At 43.7% G+C, this 25,690-nt stretch overlaps 1 protein-coding gene across 1 annotated transcript in view; it reads right to left on the bottom strand.

Annotated features, from left to right (window-relative positions):
* CD7 (CD7 molecule) overlaps positions 1 to 25,690 on the bottom strand; it is a 125,784-nt gene that overhangs the window by 40,802 nt on the left and 59,292 nt on the right. The window contains exon 3 of the mRNA XM_069654623.1: positions 11,743 to 11,846. Coding sequence (XP_069510724.1) covers positions 11,743 to 11,846 — 104 coding nt within the window. The remainder of the gene's footprint in view (positions 1 to 11,742; positions 11,847 to 25,690) is intronic.

Here is a 25,690-nt window from a genome sequence, read left to right as displayed (position 1 = left end):
ACCTGTGATACGCGATGATTATTACTGAAATGCAACAGCGGTCACATACGGTCCGCCGCAAGTGAGACTCCTGACTGTGTGAAAATTCATACGGTGCATCGGGGTTGAGAGCCAATGGGGTGCAGTGTAGGGATGTCTACAGCCATGGACATAGAAAGAGGACGTGCTGCGTAGAAAAAGTTATGTAAATATCAAAATAACGGAGCCTCAATAAAGTGACAGATAAAGTCCAAAATATAGGAACACGCCCATCTACATGGGAAAGATTAAAGTGTGCAAAAGACCTGTAAATAGGTTTGAATAAGCACGTGAAAAAACACAGTGCTCAGGACATAGGGACTGCACTGGCCCAGGTAGCGTCAGAACAGATTTTAACAGACCGTGCAATCTGGGTCAGAATATGTAGTCAGGAATGAATGCATGAGTCAAGTGACTGAAGGGATGGTCTGCAAAACTGTTACTGAAAATAATTTAAAGGGAAGGGCTGTCTGTCCAGAGCAGGCACCAGGCATAGATCAAAAAGTGCCACAAATAGCAGTGGCTACCATATGGGGAATGCTTCATTGAGCCCCCGCTCTATGGTGTCCAGGATGAAAATCCACTGGGCTTCGTTGTTGGCCAATTTGCGATGTGGGTTCAGCGCATCTTTGACCACATCGATAACCCACCATCAGATGTCATCCGGGGAGTGGCCTTGTTGCATAAAATGACTGACTAGAGGGGAAGTACTGGATTTACACCGAATGCGGGAAAGATGTTCCGTGATGCGTGTATGAACTGGCTGCGATGTTTTGTCAATGTATTTAAGCCCACAAGGGCACTCAATACAGTAAATGGCCCATGGGGTTTTACACTTAGTATGGTATCGAAGGTGCCATGTTTTACCGTCAACAGTGAAGGCTTTGGTTTTATAGACCAGCTTGCAGACTGAACAAGAGCCACATGGAAAGTGGCCCATGAGAGGCCGAAGGTCCCAACCTCTAGTTGTCGATCTGGAGCTTTTTTGTGGAGATGCATGAACCAATTGGTCCTTCAAATATTTTGTCTTTTCATGGCAAAGATGGGTAAAGGTTCATTAGGCAAAGGTAGTTGGGCTACTGGCCAGAATTTTATGTTCGGTAGTGTTATTTGATCTTGGGGGGTGTGCTAGTGTTTTTTGGTTTTGCGTTGTCTGTTGGCATTCTTTGGGCACTGGGTTGTCTCGTAGCGTCCTTTGGTGTCAGGTAGCATGGGTGTCTGGAACGTCCTTTGCTGTCAGGATCCCTGACAGCATTCACTGGTCTCGTGTTGCCTGATAAGTATTAGACACTGACCGCTATTCAAATTGGTCTTTATCTCACATTTCCCCCAGCAAAATGGGTGCCATCTCTTACTGCTTCTTCACTGTACAGCTGTTGAGCCATCACACTTATCATACTTGTGGATGTGTTTGAGGAAGTCACAATATTTTGTATTCTTTTAATTGAATTTCTAATCAGACAGTTCATACCAACCAACAAAGACTACGCTGTCATTTATTTCCCCAACGAAAGCCAAGTTTATGAGTTGTGGTAACACACTACCCAGCCCCACACCAGACTCCTGGTCTGCAAAAAAATGGCAATTTGCCCTCTGCCTACGACTGTGGTCGAAAACTTCAGACTCCTGATGGGCAGTGTACTCCCACCAAAATCCATCATTTCTTTTATTTTGAATGATCTGGTTCATGTCTTTCCTGACCTTTATGAAGAGAATCAGAGCCTTTTACATCGCTGCATGCATTTTGCATTGCATTGTGCTCTGTTTAATTTTGAACCCCCTGTGGTTTGAGCTCGAATCTAGGTGTTTTGTTCTTTTACATCACTGCATCAATTTTGCATTGCATTGTGCTCTGTTTAAATTCGAATCTAGGTGGTGGGTGCCTTTTACCTCACTGCATCCATTTTGCATTGCATTGTGCTCTGTTTAAAATCGTTTTTGTGGGTGTGCTTTTTACATCCTGTGCCCTTTTTATGCGCTGTACTCATTATGATTCTTTTGCATATATTCCTGGCAGCCCCACCTATTGCTCTGCAGTTGTGCCCTCCTTAACTACTAGGCCTCCTAGAGTCTGGACAGGATTCTGCATCACAGCCCCCCCTTTTCTACTTCCTCTTTACATCTGCAGTCACTTTCAGTCTCTGTATCTAGTGTGTCTCTGCCTGCCCTCCTTTCTCTCCTACTACATGTCTCATGCACTTATCACTATCAGAAAAACTGTCAGGCACACTGTATGATGGACTCATTGGGCCTCATTATAACACAGGCCTGACGGGGTTAGCGGTGCCGGTAAAGGTGCCGGCGCTGTCAACCCCGTCCTGCCTGATTACGAGGTCCCCTTGTGGGACCAGATCTGCACGTCTGGTTTTACCAGACGTGCAGAGCGGATCCCGCGAGGGGAGGAGGGAGCAAACAACAGGCCGCTCGTAATCGGCCCGTTGTTTGCTCCTTCGCCCATTCCCATTCAGCCCTATGAGGGCTGAAATGGGAATGGGGAAGGTCCGGGTCCGGGTTCTTAGAAGGAGGAATTAACGGGCCCTCCGAACTCGGAATGTACAATAATTATGTCATATGTTGTAATCAGTTTGTATTTGACTTTGTGCTATGTTGTACCTACAAATACATAATACCTTCCCTTCTGAATGTTCCAATGCCTATTAAGAATGTCAATTCTGTTTGCTTATCTTCTCTCCTTCCCTGCAATGGAGCGATTTGAAACGCTTGTTCAGTGTATATGTGCTATAAAAATGACCAATAAATTAGTAAATAAATCAGAGCAGTGATCACGCTTATGTTCTCAAAACTAGAGGAGGCCAAGCGCCTCTACCTCAGTGTTACAATGGACTTCAAAACAAGCCCTGTGGGAGGGTTCTGACAGGCCCAGCTAGTTGATGACCAGGTCAAGCCAACATCTATCAAGGTAATCGCACCCTATGCGGGTGAGTCCACCAATCAGGCTGCTCAAAACGCAGGCTTAATCTAACTCAGGACACAGGAGGTGATCATTACGTCATAAATATAATTGTCTCAACGTGCACAGACATGCACTCTTTATCTGGGAGCTCCATTTGGAGCTTCCTTCTCCCAGCTCTCTGTGCTGTCCTCGGGTACACTCCTTGCCTTCATGCGTTCGCGTCTGCATGCTGTGACGTCACCACAATTGCTTATGCCAGATTCAAACATGTAACCTGAGGGTTAGGCTCAAATATCAGTAGTAGGTACCAGCGTGCACAGACCTTTCTTAGCGCAAAGCAGAGACGAGAAGACAAGAACAGATCCATAAAATATTTGAGGAATGACCTTTAATACCAGCTGTTTTGATTTTTCATTTTACTTAACACTGAAAAATGAAAGACTGAGCTGTCCCTGCATAGATCTCAATGTGAGATCATTAGGGTAAAAATAAATATCTGCAGCAGGTACACCAAACTCTTGAACTTTCTTTCTGAGTTTGTTTCCTGCTGTTTCTCAGAGCAGCAGGCAAGCAACCCAATGAACTATGCGATTCTCATTAGAACTTGTGGACTGAAGATTGCACACAGGTCTTCGCAGCTGGTACCTTGCCCACAGAGGTATTTTAATTGAATTGTAACTTCTGGCTTGCTGACAGTACCCAGACCCTTTGTCTGATCCATGAGCCCACTAAGCTACCCTGCTGGGACTGCGATCTGTAACCCAGAGGTTTCCAACACATGTTTTGTTCAGCTCCATGCCTGTGGATTGAGGAGTGATTTGTACTGCACGCTATGCGTTAAAGATGAATGTCTTTTTTAAAAATAAATTCTATTATTATTATTATTATTATTGTTATTATTATTATTATTATTATTATTATTATTATTATTATTATTATTATTATTGTTGTTGTTGTTGTTGTTGTTGTTGTTATTATTCCTGAATAATTAGGTTATTCATAGAGCACAGACCTAACTTCAGAAAGCAACGGATCACTTTACAAGTCGTGGGGTGAAGTACATGTTGAGGGTAGCAGAGATACATGGCAGTGGAGAGCTAACAATGAGGAAGGAGGTAAGTCGACAATTTGCCAGCAAGTAGGGGAAACAGGAGGAAGCAGATCACTCAGCTTCAGGCTAGGTGGGGAGTGGAGGATGTTTGGATCTAGATGTTAGTGGGAGCCATTCCTTGAAGAGGAAGGTCTTGAGTTTCTTCCTGAAATACAGAAGCAAGGGCATGAGTCTAGTGTCGATGGAGAGGAGGTTCCAGTGTCTCAGACAGAAAAGGCATGTCCTTTGGTTCTTTCATTCCTGCAACTGCGGAGTTCAAGTCTTCATATGCCCTTGTTTCTAGGGATCGAATGCCTCTGGTGCTGCTGAGCTTCTCAGTGAGGTAGTTTAGTGACGTTAGGGCAATAGGTTTGCAGATGATGCAGCAGGATTTGAAGGCGATACATGCTTGCTATGGGAGCCAGCGCAATTCAATACGGGTCAGAGTGAAGTGGTCACATTTTCAGAGTCTTTTGATAAGTCATGCTGCACCATATGGGAGACATTTCAGAGGTACCAGTGTGGTTGCCATCAGGCCTTCCAGAAGGGCCTGTCCAAAATCCAGGTGGGAGTGCAGCAAGGCTTGGACAGCAGATTCTAAGTTGCTTGCTGAGATGAAGGGCTTGTTTTCCGCAGGAGGGAAAGCTGGTACTTGTGTCTTCCTTGCTATGTGCTCTGGGAAGGAGAGGTGTCTGTTGATGTAGATCCCAAGTGTTGTGTATGGCTTGCCTGGGTAAGCAGGAATGTTGTGATGTCATGTGGAGTGTTGATGTCTGAGTGTTGGAAGGTGTGAGTGAAGGTTCTAGCCTTGGTCAGTTGGTCATCCCTCTGCCTGGGTGATGGGTCGCCAGTGTTTCTGTCCGATTAATGCAACTTACTTAAGGACTATGAAACTGCTTGTGAAGGTGTCCTGAGAAGCTGTAATAAACCTTACAAGTCTATCTAAGAAGGCTTGAGAGTCTCTTCATAACATTGGCGACGAGTCGGTCTTGAGTAGGAACATACGTGATGGACAATCTGCTGCAGGGGGTGTATAAGGAAAGGAAAGAGGACCCACTGCCCACAAAGACTACCAAGTAAGGCCCATCACCCAGGGTTGAAAGAGGGGGAGGTGGAGAACAGAGTCCAGGTGTTTACAAGGGATGTGCCCCACAACTGGAGGAATAGGCTGCTCATGAATCAAGGAGAGCTAACTACTGGGGCTGAAAAAGTAAGCTATCCCATACCCTGGTGAAAGGGAAGTTGTCCCCCCATGAGCAGGATTACGTGGGCACTTGAGTTCCATAAGCGGGAGAGGGAGCAACCATCTATTGGTCAGCCGGATTAATCTGGTGACACACAAATTCATATGATATCTGTGTTAGTTTGCTGGACTGTAAGCAATGCATCTGCGTGAATCATTAGGAGCAACGGTGAACTGTTTAGTCATGAACTCTCTGGTAGTGCTCTTAATGGATTATAATCTCCCAGGATAAGTGTACTGAGAAGGTGGGTGCTGGTGGTGCATAACGCTAATACGAGCGTATCACAGCACTGGTGAGGGTTGAAGAAGAGTTGTCCGTGTTGGGCTGGGGTCCGCCCTTCAATGGTGACCTCAGCATGCTTCTACAGGAGTTGGTGGAAGTGTGGAATGCCGACATGATTCCATGTCTATGTATGGATTACCGGTCCGACCTACGTGTTGTGAGGGACCGCGGCTGGCGCTTCGTAGGTCCAGTAAAAAGAACAAGACTTCTGAGTAAGAGACCCAAGGAAATCACACAATGTAGTCTGTTCCTGATGTCTTCAGTAGACAAGAGTAAGGCACCCTACAACGTGCAACCAGTGTGCGTAGGAAATGGACTGCTGGGGCCGATGGTAGGTTGTTGAGCGGTTCAAGTGATGTCACTCTCATGTTGTCAAGAGCGGGACATCTGCGTCGGAAGAAGGTATTGAGGAGCGTTTCACTATTGGAAGCATCGGGACGTATAGGTCCGGTGGACAACGGGACCTGCATAAAGTAATTAGACCCTGGATTGGCATGGTGACCTGGATCAATGGTTGGATCAACAGTTTTGCCCACAGTGGAGCTGTTGTCAATAATGATCAAAGCAGATCAAAGCTGGAATGGTGTGGCAAGCGGGATGCGGAATGCATGGTGTTTTTCATGTACAATCTGCAATGGATTGACTTAACCGCAAGTATCTGGTTGTGTGAAGCAGCGACAAAATGCATGTATTCTTTTGCTGTGTTGGAGATAAGGATAATGTCTTCAATTTGTGATTGAAAAGCAAGTTTTGGTATAATGCAGGTTGGAATACGCTACGGCGGGGTATCTCAGAGAATGGGTATGGTGACTTGCTGGATGTGCTAACAGTAATTCTTGTGCATAACAGTGTATGCAGTCGGGTGATGTTTAATGTACATTAGCTTGTTTACAACTATTTTGAGGATTTGCAAGTTCTTAGGGGTGTGAATTCCACCCATGGACTTTAATTATGCACTATTGCTAAAAGTGCGTGGTGAGTGAAGTTGCAAGTGTATTGTAGTGCTAACATATTTGAGGATTTTCAGGTTTTTAGGTTGGGCCAATGCGACATGGACTTTTAGGTTCAGTAATTTAAGTTAGCTAAAGTCATGACTCTATGTCATTTAATGGCAAAATAATAGTTTGCTGCAGCATGTACGTTATTGTTAAGGAGGTCTGTGTTGTCATATGGTTGAGTGTGGGTATAAGTCAACTGCATGGAGAGGAGATTGGTTAAGATGGGGGTAGCGCCTCTGGTCCAATTTCCTGTATGGTGGGGATGAGTGTGCTGCTAGCCATTTGGGTGGCAGCGCCTTGCAATGTTGATTTCTAGGGGTATCGCCTCTGGCTCATCTCCACTGGTGTGAATGGGTAGGTATGATAGTGTGTGTCTTGGGATGACTGCGTTAGGAGTCACATAGGGTTCATATTATAATTTCTGTGTGGTAGCGGCCCCAGTCTTAGTCGGGTGTGACTGTAGTAGAAGTCATGCAGGGTTAGTAGCTATAATTGCTGGGTGGTAGCGCCCCCAGACAGTCGGGGTGTGACTGTGATGATAGTCATGCATGGTTTATAGCTATTATTGCTGGGTTTTAGCGCCCCCAGTCAGTCGGGGTGTGACTGCGTTGGTAGTCATGCATGGTATAAAGAGGTATATGTGACGGGTGGTAGCGCCCCCGGTTTTTGTGAGGGCACTTCTGTGGTGATGTGCATGAGGAGTCACATATATATTTCGACCTAATGGTCCTGTACCACATCTATTTTATTCTTTTGCATTCTTTTGTATGCAAGCGGTTGTGTTTCAGGGTCCAGAGTGTGCTAGTGATATTTAGTTGTTGGTCTTGGTGTGTCTGGCCAGTGCATCGGTAATATGTTGAGTGGCAGAGCATTAGTGCTCATGCTGTGTGCTTGCCCTGGTCATCCGAGTCGGTGTGGATGGGGTGTGTCGGTGTGAGTGGAGGTTGTCTTGTGGTGTTTTGTATGTGTTGGGTAGTGCTTGGTGTGTGTAGTGTGTTAATGTAAAGGGGGGAGATGTGTTGTGTAAGGCTTGTCTGGGTAAGCAGGAATGTTGTGATTTCATGTGGGGTGTTGATATCTGAGTGTTGGAAGGTGTGAGTGAAGGTTCTAGCCTTGGTCAGTTGGTCATCCCTCTGCCTGGGTGATGGACCGCCAGTGTTTCTGTCCTATTAAAGCAACTTACTTAAGGACTATGTAACTGCTTGTGAAGGTGTCCTGAGAAGCTGTAATAAACCTTACAAGTCTATCTAAGAAGGCTTGAGAGTCACTTCATTACACCAAGGGACTTGGCACAGGTTATCAGCCGGAGGTTGAAACCCTTGAGGTACAAAATGGGGATCCAGTTGGAGCCAGTTGTTGATGTCACAGTGTTCAGTGCTGGGGGTCAGCAGTAGAAATCTGGTGTTGGAGGGATTGAGTTTCAGGTAAGCACTGGACATCAAGAACTACATAAATGAATGTGAGCAGGCCTTGAGCATATGGATGTCTTTGCTGGAGCTTTGTGCCATCCGCATAATGCTGGATGTTGATGTTGGTTGTTGCCAGGAGCGTTCAGAGTGGTGCCACGTAAAGGAGTAAGTGGGAGAGGATGGACCCTTGCAGGACTCCACAGATGATGGGTAGATTTGGTGATCTCGAGGAATACATTTAGATGAATTGGTGACAATTAGCAGGGTAGGATTTGAACCAGCTGAGGACAGTTTTGCTGATGTCGTTGAGTGTCTGGTGGTCTACTATGTCGAACATAGTCAAGGTGAACCAGGAGTGAAGGATGACCATCATTGAGGGAGTTAAGGACATCAGTGATCACCTTGATCAAATAATCAAACAATCAGTCAATCAATCACCTACTTGTATAGCACACTTTCACCGAAGGCATCATGGCGCTTGACAAGCAGCACCACCCGTAGGGCCGAGAAAGGATGACCGGAACTGAGACCAATCCTTACCGGAAGAGAAACGTTTTTAGGTTTTGTTTAAAAGGGAGAAGGTCCACAGTAGTTATCAAATGGAGAGGCAAAGAATACCAACGTTCAGGCCCCACCACTGATAAGGCCTGGACACCTAGACGCTCCCTCCTATATTTAGGTATCTGCAGAAGTGCTGCATTGGAGGATCCCATGGACCGCGTTGGGGTATAGCTGTGCAGTTTCTCCTGAATGGCCAAACAAGCGTTGCCATTCAGGGCTTGGTGCATCATGCACAGGACTTTAAATTTGACCCTGGCTTCGATCAGTAGCCAGTGGAGGGATTGCTGAGCCCTCGTTACTCCTGTTCCTGCCGGAATATGTGTAACCAGGTGCACAGCTGTGTTTTGCAGCATCTGCAGGCGCTGGATAAGGAAGGATGGTTGTGCCAGATATATGGCATTGCAGTAATCCAGGCTTCCGTTTACGCATGCGGCCACTATCTGGGGGTGGAATTTGTCAGGAACAAAAGGGAGAACTGTCTTCAGTTGTTTAAGTTTTACAAACCCTGATCCACATACCGTGTTCATCTGAGTCTCCACAGACAAAGATTCCGGTATCGTTATACCCAAATTTCGGACTATTTTGGCTGGCTCTAGCAAGGGGCCACGTGACGATGGCCAGAAGTCGTCGGTCCATCCCCTGGCGGCTTCTATCGGGCCAGTGACCAGCACCTCCATTTTTCCGCCATTCACTTGAGCCAGTTTGCCACCATACAGACCCAAACTGATTCCAAACACTTCTCTAATCTTGCTCTCACCTCTACCTGACTATTATCCAATCGAAACAGAATTTGGGTGTCATCCACATACAAGAAAACCCTAAAACCATACGAGTGAATGAGAGCCATCAAAGGGTGAATATACAGGTTGAAAAGCAGAGGGGATAGAGCTGAGCCCTGTGGAATCCCACAAGTGACCGCAACCATGGATGAACGATACGGGTAACGAGAGACTGTCTAGGAACATGAAAACAGAAAGGTTCAAAACCAGTCTAGCACTACCCCGGAAAGCCCTGCCTCCTCTAGACTTGCTATCAAAATCTCATGGTGAATCATGTCGAAAGGCGGCCAACAGGTCCAACAAAAGGAGGTAGCTGGTCGATAGTAGCTTGTTCTGAGTTTCTGAATGATTCTGTCTCCATCCCATCCATCCTTCATATACAATGACCTGCCATAAAATCTCTCTGATATTTTCCAGCCACCTAAGTGGTGCTGCTCACCTTATTCTCTCTGAAAAAGAGGATTGGCTGGGTCATCTCTGCTTGGCTTCGAACCAGTGACTTGAAGGTTACCATTAACTCACTTCGCTTTTTTGATTAACAATTTAATGTGCTGTGCTCCAATTGCTCCCTTGGACCTCTGCTCAGTCCCCTGCACAGTCCTTTCTCCAAATTAGCCCTGATGATTTAGAGTGATGAAACATCTACTGTCTTCCTCTAGTCGAACAGTTTGACTCCTTCAGTAAGACACAGGAGTTTATGTTCTTGAAATTAGTAATTTACCGGCGAGTAGCCATTACGTGTTGACATACACATTCGCGGCTCACCGCCACCAAACTTTCGTCATTTGCACAGCAGAATGCAAAAGTGCTGGGCAAAAGGTGGCCTACATGTGTGCTTTGCCATGCAAAGTGAGTTAATGTTGCCTGGAATGCTCGCCTTACGAAAAGCTTTTCCGCATGTTCTTTACGTTACACCCCTGATGAAAAAGAGTCCCATAGACATTTATTTGTGGTGAAAAAAGTGGTTGAGGGAGGAGGACTAAAGCTTTACTCAAGAATATTTCGGTGAATGCCCATAAAAGCATGGCTAAGGAGATGTGGTCTTGGTAACTAGTGGTGCAGCATAATAGAATTGGGTAGGAATCATGTTTGAGTGAAACACCCGCTGCAAATGTATGTGTATGTGTGTGTGTGTGGGGGGGGTGCATACTGGTGCAAGTATCATGCAGGACCCAATTAAATGAGGTGGAATAATTCACATGCTATATAGATGTTTGTATCTTGAAGGTCGGTGGAACATAAGTGACAAAGCAGATGTTTCAATAAGAAAGTGTACCCTTCTCTTTCGTATCTATCTCGTAGCCCCTCCAATTCGGAGTTGTGGCCCCTATTTATGCAGAGGATATTTATCTTATTTTGGTTTCAAGCACAGAATTTGAAGAGTACTCCCCTAATGCTGCGGTCTACACAACTGCATGCAGGCGAATTCTGTGCATCTGCACCCTAATGAAACCCAAATCCTCACTGCATGTAATCAGTGGTCGAAGTGCACGAAAAGAAGTAGTGGAGCTATGTTCCCTGCCAGCCTGCACCCACTACCCACAAACCCCATCATCACACCGCCTAAACCTAATTTCTTATGTCACTCCCCTCTGCAGCTGCCCTCTCACCTACATGGACCTCCTGCTGTGGACTCAGGAAGCCGTGATGGTGCATTGCCACCCCCTGCAGCACAGAGCAGAACACTACATCTGTTAGGGCTAGTAGAGCTCACAGGTAACCATAGTAATTCCACGCTGTAGTAATGGATAATAAGGTCTGACCCCTATCCCATAATAGGTAGCATACCCTAGCTGTGTACTGTGAACATGGACCTACAGCATGCACCCGTCTCTTTTCTAGAATTCTCTTCCTTAAAAGCCCAAAAGAGGCAATAGTTGAATGGCCAGAGTGCCTAAGTGGACATTCCACTAAGCTCAACAGGCATGTGACTGCAGGTGCTAGTAACAGCAAAGTTCAGCACCATCTTCCTTGCTCTGCAAAACAATGTCTGGGCATGCTATATTGCTCATGAGTCAGCACACAGATGGCAAGCATAATGTGAAATCTGGCGGAGGATGCGATGGGACAGGAGAAGAGGTTGGGTGGCTCAAAAGCAGCACCTATTCTGAAAGAAACAATCACCTTGACAGCATTTAATAACACGACTCACAAAGTTTCAGAGATCTCCATGTTTGCGATCATAACTATGTGCTGTGGTCATAAAGTGGCACATGCAGCAACTGTTGAGTGCAACCAACCACCATCCGTTGGCTTTTTCTTACCACCAGCAACAGTTGGGTTATACTTATTCACAACACACTTTGTGGTGTACTTACCATCGGCAATATCCCATTGTCCTTATTAGTTAAATTGGGCTCTACCATTCATCAACACCTTATGAGTTGCACTTACACGCACACCCATCTGATTACACATAACTGTGACAGCCATTGTGTTGTACTTACTTTACTCTTGTATTTGATGATGATGACAGCACACACGATCAGGATCACAAAAGCCAAAGTGAGGAGTAAGGAGTTCTGCCAGGTCCAGGCATTCACCTCTTCACCTGAAAAGTCACAATGGAAGGTCATTTCTAGGACATCATGTATATTTACAACTAAATGTGAAATGGCCCCTTCTAATCCTCCTCTCCCTGAGGCACAATTTCACTATACGGAAAACACTGCCCTGCAAAACAGGCTGAGCATAAAGGAAGCATAATGGAGCATAAAGGGAAAGCGCCGGGGTGCCTTGGCCAGAATCACGTCCTTTGTATGCCCAGAAGAGGACAGTTAAGGTGGATTACTGGCTGCTAACAGTGCAACCCAGAACAGTGCTGCAAGCTGCAACAGCGTGCTCTCCGGTCCTGTGCATGGTGGAATAGCTTTATGGTAATTGCCTTGCGAGAAAGCAAGTTAGGCCAACAAGATCATGCATGATCACCTCTTCTAGATCATTCCAACCTTCTCAATTAGAACCTGGCCTTCAATCAGTGAGCAGCAGGTTTTCCTCTGATAATCCATTATGGTTTACTTTCCGAACCAACAGACATTCTTCTATTATTTGTAATTTGCTGGACTGGGGTGAAGATTGGCCATTCATGGATGACTTCAATGAAGAGAAACATTCGAATAGCCAACAGTTCTGTGCTGGCATGGGATAGACATTTACCAGGCACTGCAAAAATAATACTGCCTGGTCATACGCTGTGAAATGGTGTGAGTACCTGTGTCTGGCGAATACGATCTAATTCCTATGCCCAGCCCAAACTATTGACTTTTTCAATGCTTGCTTTAAACAGGAGTACAGTACAAGGAACAGATACATGAGCAGCATATATACAGCTCTAATTAAGTCATTAACTCTCAGCAGAGTGCGTAGAAATAACACTGGTTTGCCAAAGTGTGATGTCTACTATTTGTTAGAGCGAGCTCAAAGGGATCACAGGAGAATGCGTTTTGGACAAGGAGGTGCAGATAGTGGGTGGGCATGTGTCAAACGGGAAATTATATCGTGCCTCCTATTGCAATGAATGTATGTATATTGGCCTACACCAAGCTGCTTGTAAGCCAATTGCGAAGAAATCCGTGTTGCAAGGTCTTGACCTTAGAATCAATGTAAACCGCCATTTTAGGTGAATCCGCCATTTTAGGTTCTCTCTGTAACGTCACCCTGTGAGTTAAAATGTCATTCCGAAATACAACATGGCCGTCTTGACCTCTGCGTACAACTAATATGTAACTTGCCTGCAGGCCACTTGGTGGGGTTGTGAACTGAGACCTTGTCCTTCGCTGACCTGTGTTTAAAGGATTACTCATGCCAATGAAACTAATCCGCAAGCATATGTTAAGAACAATGTTTCCAAATACTGAACTGAGAACACTTGTTTAACTACAATGTATTAATGTTTGAGAAGACTCTATGAGGAATCTTAAAATACACTGTTACCGTGTAGACTTGTTGGCGAATGCATTAAAGGCAAACTCTAAGCATATAGATGTGTGAACTCGGCATGAACCCTAGATCAGTAATGTATTAGAGGAATATTAACCCGCAGTAGAGTTGGACATCATGTTCGCAAAGGATATAAAAGTGCAACTAATTCTAATGTACAGTCCCATTCGCTGAGCACACCGAACCATGCTGGAGTTCGTTGTGTTGTACTGAGGGCCGATAGCTATCTGATTGTTTTGTCCTTTGAAACTGTTCAGTATAAATTAAAGATCTTTGTATGTTCCTTTGTAACCTGTGTTCAGTGTATTTCCTTTTGGGGTACTCAGCCTCGATATTTTCACTTTGTTTTCACAGTTGGTGCCCGAATAGGGACCCTCAAGATTGATGCCGGATTGTCGAAGGTTGACACACGCTATCGGACTGACCGGGATCGGATGGTGAAGGGGGTCCCTTCTAAACGAGACGTGACACCTCAGCAGCACTGCACGACCCGATCCCTGGACGATTAGCTTGTGGTCGAGAAGGCATCTTGACGAGGGTCCACTTATCGAGGCGGGCAGTTTTGCCGAAATCACCAAACACAAGGTAGTATTTGTTAGAAAAAAGAATTTGACCTCCTTAGGATTGATCAGGTGAGTCGTGACCCGATTCTTAAGTATCCTGATAATTTGATTTTGGCGTATTGTATCTGCAGACACAATTATTGACCAGGTAACACCAATATTTTGATATGCCTGGGAAATTGTGTACCTGTTTCAGGGCATTATTCCACAGCGATAGACAATCTTTGGAATTTAGCCGTCCGGCACCACAGGAGGGGTCGCCGGCTTGTACTATGTACTGTAAGTATAGCATTGGAAGTATAGTGTTTAATGATATTTGGCACAGACAAACCAGACATGCCTCCGAACTTCAGTGGCCAATCAATGGTAGTTTTGAAATCCCTCGTATTGAGTATCTACAGTCAATTCTATTAAAGAAAAAGGCTAGACCTGCGGCATTCGTTGTTTTGCAGAATTGGGAAAAAGAAGCTTTGCAGCAACTTAAGAGTAGGGAAAAACATGCGTGCCGTCATAAAACGAACGCCGAAAAAGCCTTGTTGTATGACCAAGATAAACAGTCGGAGTCAGCTAGGAATATGGATAGGGCTTTTTGACTTGGCATTCAGAAAATCTATCCTTTTAAAGATTTCCATGTTTGTGATGAATTCATTGACAAATTGTTAAATGAGCGAAGGCCTGGTGCCACTGCGCCACCTCCGTATGTTCCTCTTCCTGCTGTTGTGCCTCTTCCTGCTGTTATTCCTGCTATTTCTGCTCTGCCTGTTGTTCCTGCTCCTCCTAATGTCTCTCTTCCTCCAATTGTTGTTCTTCCACCTGTTCCTCCACCTCTTCCTATTGCACCAGTAACAGTACCTCCATTGAATTTGCCTTCTCCCCCTCTTCCAAGTGGTCTCGTACCACTTGTAGTCGATCAGGGTGCGGGGTCAAGGGTTGTCGTAATACTGTACCTCCAGCAAAGAAACATGAATTGATTGCATGGGCTAAGCATTGTATGGAGAGAGATGATCAAGCTAATGTTTTTGCCACACTTTCTAATATGGCTAATTTTCCTGAGAAAAATGTTTTCATTGAAGGTTTAGGGGTTCATTTATGTGTAATGTGGGGCAAATTAAATAATACAGATCTCCCGCAAGGGTTGAGGGATCTAAACACTTTAGCGTTTTCAAGAGACCCTGTGGAGAAAGTAAATGAGCATGTCGAGAGGATATTTGAGTATAGAAAGGAGTTGGAAAGGTTACAGAATGAGGATGACGAGGGGGAAAGTATGTATGTACAGAAACGGTTCCTTCCTTGTCGAAAATCGATATCTGAGGAAGTACGAATTTGTACGGAAGACGCGATTAGATGGATCTCAGATATGTCGGTAACTCCAGTTGAGGTATATGATACATACAGTCAGTATACGCCGGAAATGCAGAGGAAAGTGATACAGGTAATGATAGAGTACCTACAGGATGATTGTGTGAAGAGAAAGATTAGTTGTCCCATAGAGTTAATGAGTATTTATAAGAGAGCTTTTTCACTTGCCACTTCTTTGACTGCTTTAGCGCTCGAGTTAGCTCTGTTGCTTAGTAAGCGTTTGGAGTTGCCTACTTCTCAGTTGCCTATGAGAGAGGTTCCTCCGACATTTGTCCCGAAGGTTTAGATTGAGGCCGATGCTGCGGCGGGTATGGCTGCTGTGAACATTCCTGCACATTATGTATCACAGTTTGTTCACGTCCCGTTTAAAAGACAGGAAGTGAATACTATTAAACAATCTATTCCTGACATTAGGAAAAATCCGACAGGATTCTATTAAGAAATAGAGTCTGTCTTGCAGTCCTCAGTATTCACCCTGTGTGACATTGATTTGTTATTTCGTGTACTTCTGCCCGTAGATTTGTGGAAACAAGTTAGGACTATAGACGACGTACCTGGGTTGGGAGATACATGGGCTAACATAACTAGACTCGATGGAGAAAGGCCAGCTGGTGAGAGACCGCCCCAGGTGATACTAACTTTGCCTGATAGAATAATTGCAAAATTGAAAACTATAATTCCCAAAAAGAGGATTATCTGGGACAAGCTTATGGCCTGTGTCCAAGGGAAGTCTGAGGGTGCTACTGAGTTCTTTAATCGGTTCGAACAGGTATTCTCGGATTTCAGCGGGCAAGACTTAGGCACAGAGTCTGGGAAAAGATTATTTGTGGACAAATTTGTGCCTGACATCCAGTCACAAATGATGTCTTCTGACAGCACTTGGCAGGCGAAGTCCCAGTTGTTTGTCCAGTTTCTTCGCCGGTACCTATCTCTTTGGGTTCCTTTACGGACCACTGTCCTTTTCTGTTGACTTCCAATTGTGGAGAGAATTTGCAGGGGTTGAATCTGTTGAAAGAATTAAATGCGGTAATTCATTGTTCTTCTGACGGAGTGCGTTTGACGATTTCACCACAGCAACTATCTGTCTCTCAATTCCTAACCAGACCTTTGCCGCCAGAATTCATTGATGTACCAGAGTGCTTATGGGCAATTGACGACAATGATGTCAGTGTTTTGCAGATTGAGCCTTTTATAATAGTCTTGAAACATGGAATTGAGGTGCCACACATTCCACAGTATAAGATTTCAGTTGAGGGTGAGCAAGCTTTGAAATGCATTGTTTCCAATTTTGTGCATCGCAGGGTAATTGAGGAAATTTCAGGTAGTTTGTGCAATAGTCCGATTTTACCCGTGTACAAAAAAGGCGATAATGCAATTCCATTCCGTTTCATAATTGGTTTACGTGCCATTAATAAAGTCGTTGCTCCGCAATTTCCAATTGTGCCTGATGTGACGACAATATTAACCATGATTTCCAGCTACAGCTACTTACTTTAGTGTTGTGGATCTGAAGAATGCTTTCTTTAGTATTCCTATACACAAGGACAGTAGATACTTGTTCACGTTCACCTTAGGGGGACGCTCGCTTACATTTACTCGTGCACCTCAAGGTTACACAGAGAGTCCTAACATCTACAGTAGGGGGTTTCTGTTTGAGGTCTACAATGCCTGCCACCGCTACCGCTCATATGGGACTTGTAAATGATTGTGTGACCAGCCGGGATAATGGACAAAGCACTTGGGCCCCAAAAACGTATTGCTGTGTTTTTATAATAATATTTGGTTTTATAATAGTCACTGTCTTAGGCCTATGGTACCTCGAGGAAACTCATCCTTTAGAGTCCTTGTTACCGACTGAAAATGTACCCACTGTTTCTACTCACTTCGTACATTTGTGTACTCTGTCCCCTAGGGACTCCCAGCATAGACAAAGGTATCATAACAATACTCTGTTACTTATTATGAATGCTGCACATGCCACTTTAATAGGTCGAACTGTTGGGTCTGTTCGCATTTACCGCAACATGGGGATAAGGAGCTAGGTTGGTATATCCATCCTTTACCTTTGACAACTGCTTGTTACACTTCTCTTAGAGCACTGTTCTTTGGCCGTTGGAACGATAGCATCTCGGGGAACTCTGATGGCACTAATTTGAATGAGTTTGAGAAACGTGTTCTGACTCCCCTGTGATGCTCGCTTTTCGCAAATAGGAGTAAGCTCAATGGCACTTCCATTAGGCCTTCTGAGAGACTGTCTCGTTCCTTTCAATCTTTGATTTCCTTCAAGATGGCTCCGATAGGCAATAACGATGCCATACCTCCTTCTTACACTGTTAACCATAGCCTGATTCAGTTTCTTTCTGCATACAGAGGAATGGTACTCAGTCAATGGGAGATTGTAAAGGTTGTGCCAACGTTGCAAAATTGACTGGGGAAGACAGACCTTTGTATGTAGGCCAACCTGTCTACTTTGTTTGCGGTAAAGTAGCATTTCCATGGTTACCCAGGGATTGGCAGGGAACCTGTTATTTAGGGATCCTGTTACCTGGGGTGTTCATAGCTAGTACAGTAGAGGTTTCAAAGGCTCGTCCACGGCGAGACGAGAATGGTGACACTCCAGCACAGGTCTTGGGAGATGTGGCAAAATCATTTGTGCCATTTTGGGGGCAGATAGCGAATTCCGAAGACATCAGAAGACTAGTGAGAGTACTGGAGAGAACCATCAACCGGACCACGGACATACTCTATAATATGGCATTAGAACAGAAAGTGCTAAGACTAGTAGCGCTCCAGAACCGGATGGCATTAGATGTCATTTTGGCTGAACGTGGTGGAGTGTGTAAATTAGTGGGGTCCGCTTGCTGTGTTTTCGTGCCAGATTCCTCCCCAACTATCTTCAAAGCAATACAGAATCTGCACGTCCTTAGTTCAGAAGTGCATTTTCCCGAGGGAAACTGGGATCTTAGTGCTTGGTTCTGGGACTTCTTGCGATCTTGGGGTTGGAAGGTACTTTCGGTCTTACTGATCATTTTGGGAATTCTGTTGTTCCTTTGTTGTTGTATCCAGTGTTTACCTAGTATATGTTTGATGCTAGGGGGATGTTGCGCACAGGCGATAGGTACAATAGGACATAAAGTGAATGCCCCAGATAAAACCTCCAAGGAATATGTGTTAAAAGAAATTTTAGCGAATGATCTGATGGCAATAGATATTTCTGACAGCGATTCAGGGTGCATGGACGATGATGCATGGAGTTGTTTGCAAAGAGATCAGAAGTAGTTTAGCACTTGGCATAGGCCAAAAGGAGGGTTTGTCAAACGGGAAATTATATTGTGCCTCCTATTGCAATGACTGTATGTATATTGGCCTACGCCAAGCTGCTTGTAAGCCACTTGCGAAGAAATCCGTGTTGCAAGGTCCTGACCTTAGAATCAATGTAAACCGCCATTTTAGGTCAATCTGCCATTTTAGGTTCTCTCTGTAAAGTCACCCTGTGAGTTAAAATGGTGGACAATGTTATTCTGAAATACAACATGGCCGTCTTTACCTCTGTGTACAACTAATATGTAACTTGCCTGCAGGCCACTTGTTGGGGTCGTGAACTGAGTCCTTGTCCTTCGCTGAGCTGTGTGTAAAGGATTACTCGTGCCAATGAAACTAATCCGCGAGCATATGTTAAGAACAATGTATCCAAATACTGAACTGAGAACACCTGTTTAACTACAATGTATTAATGTTTGAGAAGACTCTATGAGGAATCCTAAAATACACTGTTACCGTGTAGACTTGTTGGCGAATGCATTAAAGGCAAACCTTAAGCATATAGATGTGTGAACTCGGCATGAACCCTAGATCAGTAATGTATTAGAGGAATATTAACCCGCAGTAGGGTTGGACATCATGTTCGCAAAGGGTATAAAAGTGCGACTAATTCTAATGTACAGTCCTACTCGCTGAGCACACCGAACCATGCTGGAGTTAGCTGTGTTGTACTGAGGGCCGATAGCTATCTGATTGTTTTGTCCTTGAAACTGTTCAGTATAAATTAAAGATCTTTGTATGTTCCTTTGTAACCTGTGTTCGGTGTATTTCCTTTGGGGTACTCAGCCTCGATATTTTCACTTTGTTTTCACACATGGCTATAGGTTTTAGCATGGCCATGGGCTGTCAATGGGTGAGTAAATAATCAAAATAACACTCACACGCTCTGTGTCCCTCCTCACATGTCATCCCCATCCTAGTTGTAGGATCTCCAGTGCAATAGGTTTGGATCATAGTGTAATACATGAGATGAAAGCTAGCACTATCCGCTAGTATTCCCTTTTAAGGGGCCTTTTTGCATTTTGACTGGCTCTCGTAGGAAAACTTTGTGAACCTACTAAGTTCTAACCCTGGTTTGAAGTGCCTGAAGTGGAGACGTTAAAATTAAAAAAATGGGCAGAGAGGATAGCTCAGGGGCAAAGTGATTGTCTTAGAAGCAAGACAATGCAGAGCAGCACAGGTTTGAATCCCGGTCCTCTACTTAGAGACTGGTATCTGGTATTAAGTGCATTATAAAAGATGAATTCATTAAAAGTCAAATACAATTGTTTCCTCTGGTCTTGGGCTGGTTGTCTCCAGGATATCCCTCAAGGGCCTAAGGCACTATCACGAAGGCAGGTTGCATTTTACAGCCCTGGGCCGCTCGAGGAACAGTCACATCTAGATATTGTACTAAAGACCTCAAGCAATGCAAACACCTTCTTGTGCAAGTCCTGAAGAATATACTAAGAGACCCTAATGAAGTGGCAGTGGGTAGGCACAACTGAAACAGGCTATTGCAGAGGGTAAAGAGGCCTTAAAACAGGAATCTGAACAGCTTGTACAAAAAGGAGATGTATGCAGTTTTCTGGAAGATGATCTCTTGTAAATTAGGACACTTTTCTACATTTGCAGGGCCTAGTAATGATGAGATCATTTCTCTGTAATGTATTAATCACGTTACTTCTTTCTCGAGCTCCACTGATAGGATTTCTTAGCCTATCCCTTCCAACACATCAGATAGCACTCAGATGCAGGCTTTCAAGATGCAGAAGTATGTACAACCCTTTTTCTGTAACACAGCTGGAAAGCTCACAGGTTGAGTTTGGTCCTTTTGGGCATGCTTAAAGATAGAGAAGCAATGTGGGTTCCATTGTTCACCATAATCTTTAAGGGGGTTACTACAGATAGTTTTTTGCAATGAGCCAAAAGATAGCCGTCATTGTGGCCTTGTTAAATAATGGAGAAAGGTCAAACCCTCGATGATATCACCATATCTTCCTTTTAGACTCCTCCCTCGCCTGACATGTTATTTCCTTATTTAAGTATTCATTATTCATATAAGTGTGTTTTAGGGTATAACACATGTTTCGCACTGCATTATAAACCTTATATAAAACATAGCAACTACATTTTAACCTTCAATAAAATCCAGTAATAGCACTATTAGTTATCAATGTACTTTGGTAATTAGATATTAAATACATTCTCACTCTCAAACCAATATTCATCAACACTATTATTAATGCATTCTGTCATCCATGAAGGCAATTTACTTTACTTCACTTTAATATATTTGTAAGACGCACCTGGGTACCCAGAGGCTTAAGGGCACAACAAACAAACAGACAATCTATATGCCGCCCAGTCTAGGAAAAAGTCAGAAAACTATTGAAATGACAAGGTCTTATGTTTTTTGTTGAATAGGGCTGTAGAGCTCAATGCTGTAATGTCAGGAGGGATGGCACTCCAGGCCCTGGGGCTGCCATATGAAAAGCACATTTGGAGGTCTGAGTCAGAGTGCATCTCGGGATTTTAAGTTCATTGATGTTGTAACTGTTTTAGAACACGGCTCACTCCAGCCAGGGACTTTTTCCACTGACAATGAATGTGGTGCACAATACAAATGCTTTTTATCTTTATTTATCCTCAGATTCTACTTTGAGAAGCCACCCAACCTGTCTCACACCCACCTTAACAAATACCCTGTGTCGCAATGGACTATGAACCAGACCGGTGTGCAACAATGAAATATTTATACATTTTTAGAATTTTTAGAATTCAAAAACAATCAAGCAAATCAAAGTTAGGACAGCAGTCATCACTACTGTGGCTATACAATGCAACAATCCTACTACATAATTAATTAAAATTCCTAACATCATCTACATAACCCTTTAATAGAAAACAGAAGCAAAATCACTATTCAAAATGACAGATGGCACACACGTCATGCACGCCCCCTGCAACACTTCCCCCAAATACCTACTAACAAACTTCTTTGTGGATGGAAAGTAGCGGCAAGGAGGCAGTATGATGAGGGAAAAAAACGTTTTTTAAATTCAACCCATCACCCCCGAATGGGAGGCACGAAAGGAATTGAAAACCTAGAAAAAGGAGCAAAATGGCATACTCAGATTTTACTTGATACTTGTATATCAGTTTACAATTGCGGTATGATAGCTTGACAGAAATTCGTGTGGCTGCACTAAAGAGACAAGGAAGCTTACAGACTACTGATCAGGGCACCAAAGCAACGTGACACAGGTAAGAAAATCGATTTTGGGAGGAAAGCAATGCAGAATAAAAGACACGCAGCAGGATTGCAATTTCTTATTTTAAATGGGCTTTAAAATGACGAGCAGCTAAGAAAAGGGGCTTAGCTGTTAAAATCAGAAATTGGTTTTAGGATGAGAAAACAAGGCACATAACAGACAGGATTCTGAGGGAAAGGGAATATTCTTAATGGGATTCTGTTTGTGTTTTTTATTGGAAAAGTGCAAATCGGAATTTAGAGAAAGGCAAAATACACATGCAAATTCGGTTTTTGTTATACTAGACTATTTCAGTTGAGACTATATTTTAATGGCTATACTTAGTAAAAACACTTGGCAAAATTGTTACTTTCGAAAGGCAACAAAAATGAACGTGAATTTTCAATGGGAAAATTCATTGAGTTACTTCAAATAATACTAGGGACTTACACAGATAACTGGAAGAATTATCATAAGGAATACGCTAGCAAACATAGACTAACACAGATTCTTCTATGGAAAAGGTGAACAGATGATACTAGCAATTTGGGATTTGACTGGGATTTCAATAGGATTTGAATAGGAGAGCCAAGATTCAAAAGAGAGGGGTATGCAATATGGGACTTTCAATGGGATTTTCTGTACGTGCAAAATTAAAAGAGTGGATATGCAGTTTTTGGGACTGGGTTTGGTGATACTTACAAGGTAAGCTTGAGTTTGGGACTTTGGACAGCCAGCAAGGTCTCAGGACAGCAGGGCCAAGGGATCTGGTCACTGGGACAACAGGGTCAAGCAATCTGGTTACAGGGACAGCTGGGCTCTCCTGGAGGGGATCAATTGGGCAAGGTCAGGTCACTGTGGACAACGGGAAGGGTCAGCTGCCTTTCCTCCTTTCTCCCTGGATTATTGGTTATGGCTGGATCTGGAGGGGTGGTTCTGCCTAAATCAGCTGCCTCTAGATCTGGTTTTTGAGTTTTTGAATCTGGATAGTGGGATGTATCCCTGCTTTCCTGGATCTTGGGGTCTGGTTTCCAGTTGCTTGTCCCTAGGGTTTCCCTGTCTCCTGCTTATATAGGCAAAGTGACATCAAAGAATTTTACAATCTGGGCAGAAGTACTCTGGACCTACCCCTCTACCGGGATAGGTCATGCTACTGGTGTTCCTTCCTCCCTCCGGGCTGATTGGTTGAGGGGAAATGACATCATTTTATGTGTGTGCATTTATGACTTCCTTTGTTTCCCCAGAGTTACTTTTTACAAAAATAGGTTATGGAACAAAACTTCAAATCCATTTTATACACCATCATAAGAAACAGATATGCAGATTCTATATTTTAACGGGAATCGGACAGTTTGATCGCCGACTCTGTGTGATGTTGCATCACCCTTTGGCACAATTTTGTCATTTTTAGAGAAACATAATATTTAAAATTGTGCAAATGGCTACCCATATGCCCACAACGAGTTTGCATATTTTCATCAAGTTTTATATCAGTGTTATTTATACTTCACCCAGAAATGCATTTATCTGCCATTCCAGTTCCCCAGGTGCTAGGAACCTATGCTTAGTCTCTTTGGGTTTGTCCATAACTCAATTAAAATGCTGGCATAACATAACATTACTGCTGATTCAGGGCATTGAACTGATTGATGAATAGATGTGTGACTGTTTGAAAGCAGGCAATGAGGGAGTGTAAAAAATAAAACAGTGAAAAGGCTAGAAGGGCTGTTTTGTGCGCTGGTGTGCACGTACAATATGGAGGATACTCAGAAACGAGACTGCGCCAAGTTAGTATTGAAAAACCAGTTGTTGGTTTTATTTAAACAATTGCCCTTGCTTATGACACGTGTTTCGGCTCAAGAACCAGCCTTTTTCAAATCAGGGCATTATTGTCACTTAATAGATTTTTGTTCCCTATATGGAGAGTCCGGTAAGTCTCAAGCAGTCGATGTGCTTGATCCCTTCGCTTTGTGATAAATGCGTTCAATCGCGTGCTGTCTAGGTTTTGAGTGGCTTTTCAAACCACAACTCAGTGAGACGCGACACATCAGAAATTATAAAGGACAAGAATATTTCCATTTCTTTTTCTTTTGCATAATTCTGTCGCCTTAAACAATACCGACGAAGCCACAACAACAATTTGTTGTCTGCACGTACAATCCTGTTTTTTTAATGATGCATGGCCTGGAGGGGGGACCGTGGAGACCTCGGATAGTCATGAAGGTCCACGGATTATGGTCCTTATTTTATGCTAGAGAAAGGTATTTGGGACAGAAAATGGTTTCTGTGCTTTTTAATTTTTCTCTAGCATAAAATGGTCCATTATTTCAACTTGCATAGTAGGAAATGCTAATAGGTATGTTGGAGAATCCTATTGAGTCTAACTACTTTGCTGAAAAATGTAAAGTAGATGGAGTCTATAAGCTTATTTTTTTACTTCTATTTTTTAACTGTAAAAGATGGTTCCTAAAAGAACCTTTTTTGGGGTGTTTTTTATTTTGATTTTTTTGCAGGAGTGGCTACGAAGTAAGGTGGGGCGGGAAATAAGGGAAGGGGTGCCCACCACAGATATGGAGGGGCAGGTGAACAAGAGAAGATATTGGGTGTGCATTAAATCTAAGGTAGGGGGCAGTGTTTCTCATGCTCCTTTATTACAGCCTTCAAAGCACTTCATAACTGCTCCCCCCTGCAGAGTAGTGCATTGCAGTATATACAGAGTAATGTTGTCTTTGAAAGATATGGATCAACAGCCTCTTATATGGGTTGCAAGGTAGCTCATGGAATTTTGTGCGCCACAGGAGTAGCTTGTGTGGTGGTAGTATTGCTTGAGGAAAATGAGGTACAGGAAGACAGCCTACTACTTCCTGAGAAAACAACAGCCTTTCTCAGAGCATCTTGGTGGTTGGATTTGGTGTGATGGCACATGGAGGTGGTCCAGTAGGAGTACTGACCAGATTGTCCGTGACTGAGTACAATGTTGAACTCAGTGCATTTGGCATTGGTAGCCTTAGCCTTTGATACACCACCAAAAGTGGTAAAGAACTGCCACACCAATGATTCTTTCTGGGTGCTGGAGGTAGGCATTTCCTCTACCTCATCTTCCTGGACCTCTTGAATCTTCTAAGCATCATTGCGCATTTTCTGTTGTCTAGACCCTCCAGTGGTGGAGGTGATGGTGGTGGTTTTGGTGGTGGTAGCTCCTGGGAAGGAGGAAAGGCCATGGCTTATGCCATTTCTGGAGTTAAATAGCAGTTGTGCTAATATTCTTCCAAGCATATGTTCTCTCCTTGATTGTTGATGGAAACTCAGCAAGAATAGATATCGGAGCTGTGCAGGGGTACGTTTTCAGCTTGAAACTTCCTAAATCAGCTGAAAATGCAGTTTCAAACTGTTCACGTAGCACGGACCCATTCTCGAAGTGCGCACCGGTTTGCAAATACATCATCAAATCATGCATTTGCATGGTCACGTGACCCTGTCTGGAAAGTCTGCGATGACGTCAGTCGTTCGCAAACGTCGATGAACAAAAAACTGTGGAAAAGTTTGCAGAAAGTTACAAAATGTTGCTAGAAGGTGGGAAATGGCACAGTTTTACGGTAACACTTTCTAGATGGTCCGAAAATGCTGCTATATTTAGGGTAATTATAATATTAGGAGGTTTTAGCAAATTAGGGTGCACTGGTATAAACCCATGAAATTCAGTGAAAACACTTTGTTAAAGGGACGTTATGATTACAAGTAAAACTGAAAAAACAAAAACGTACCAGTCATGGTAAGCTAGGCAACCATAACTCACGCTACCACCGTGCACTGCTAACACTAACACCCAGGTCATCAAAGATGACATCACAAATGTAATTTATGACATCACTGATGACATGACATATTACATTAATTGTGATCAAAAGTTACTACAAGGGGTTGTGTTGACAAAGGTGGTAGAAAGATATCAGAGGTAATTAATTAGGAGACCTATCATG

The sequence above is a fragment of the Ambystoma mexicanum genome, chromosome 3q, assembly GCF_040938575.1.
Source record: "Ambystoma mexicanum isolate Mex_15411 chromosome 3q, UKY_AmexF1_1, whole genome shotgun sequence".
Taxonomy (NCBI): Eukaryota; Metazoa; Chordata; class Amphibia; order Caudata; family Ambystomatidae; genus Ambystoma; species Ambystoma mexicanum.
This window is presented reverse-complemented; position numbering and strand designations above follow the sequence as displayed.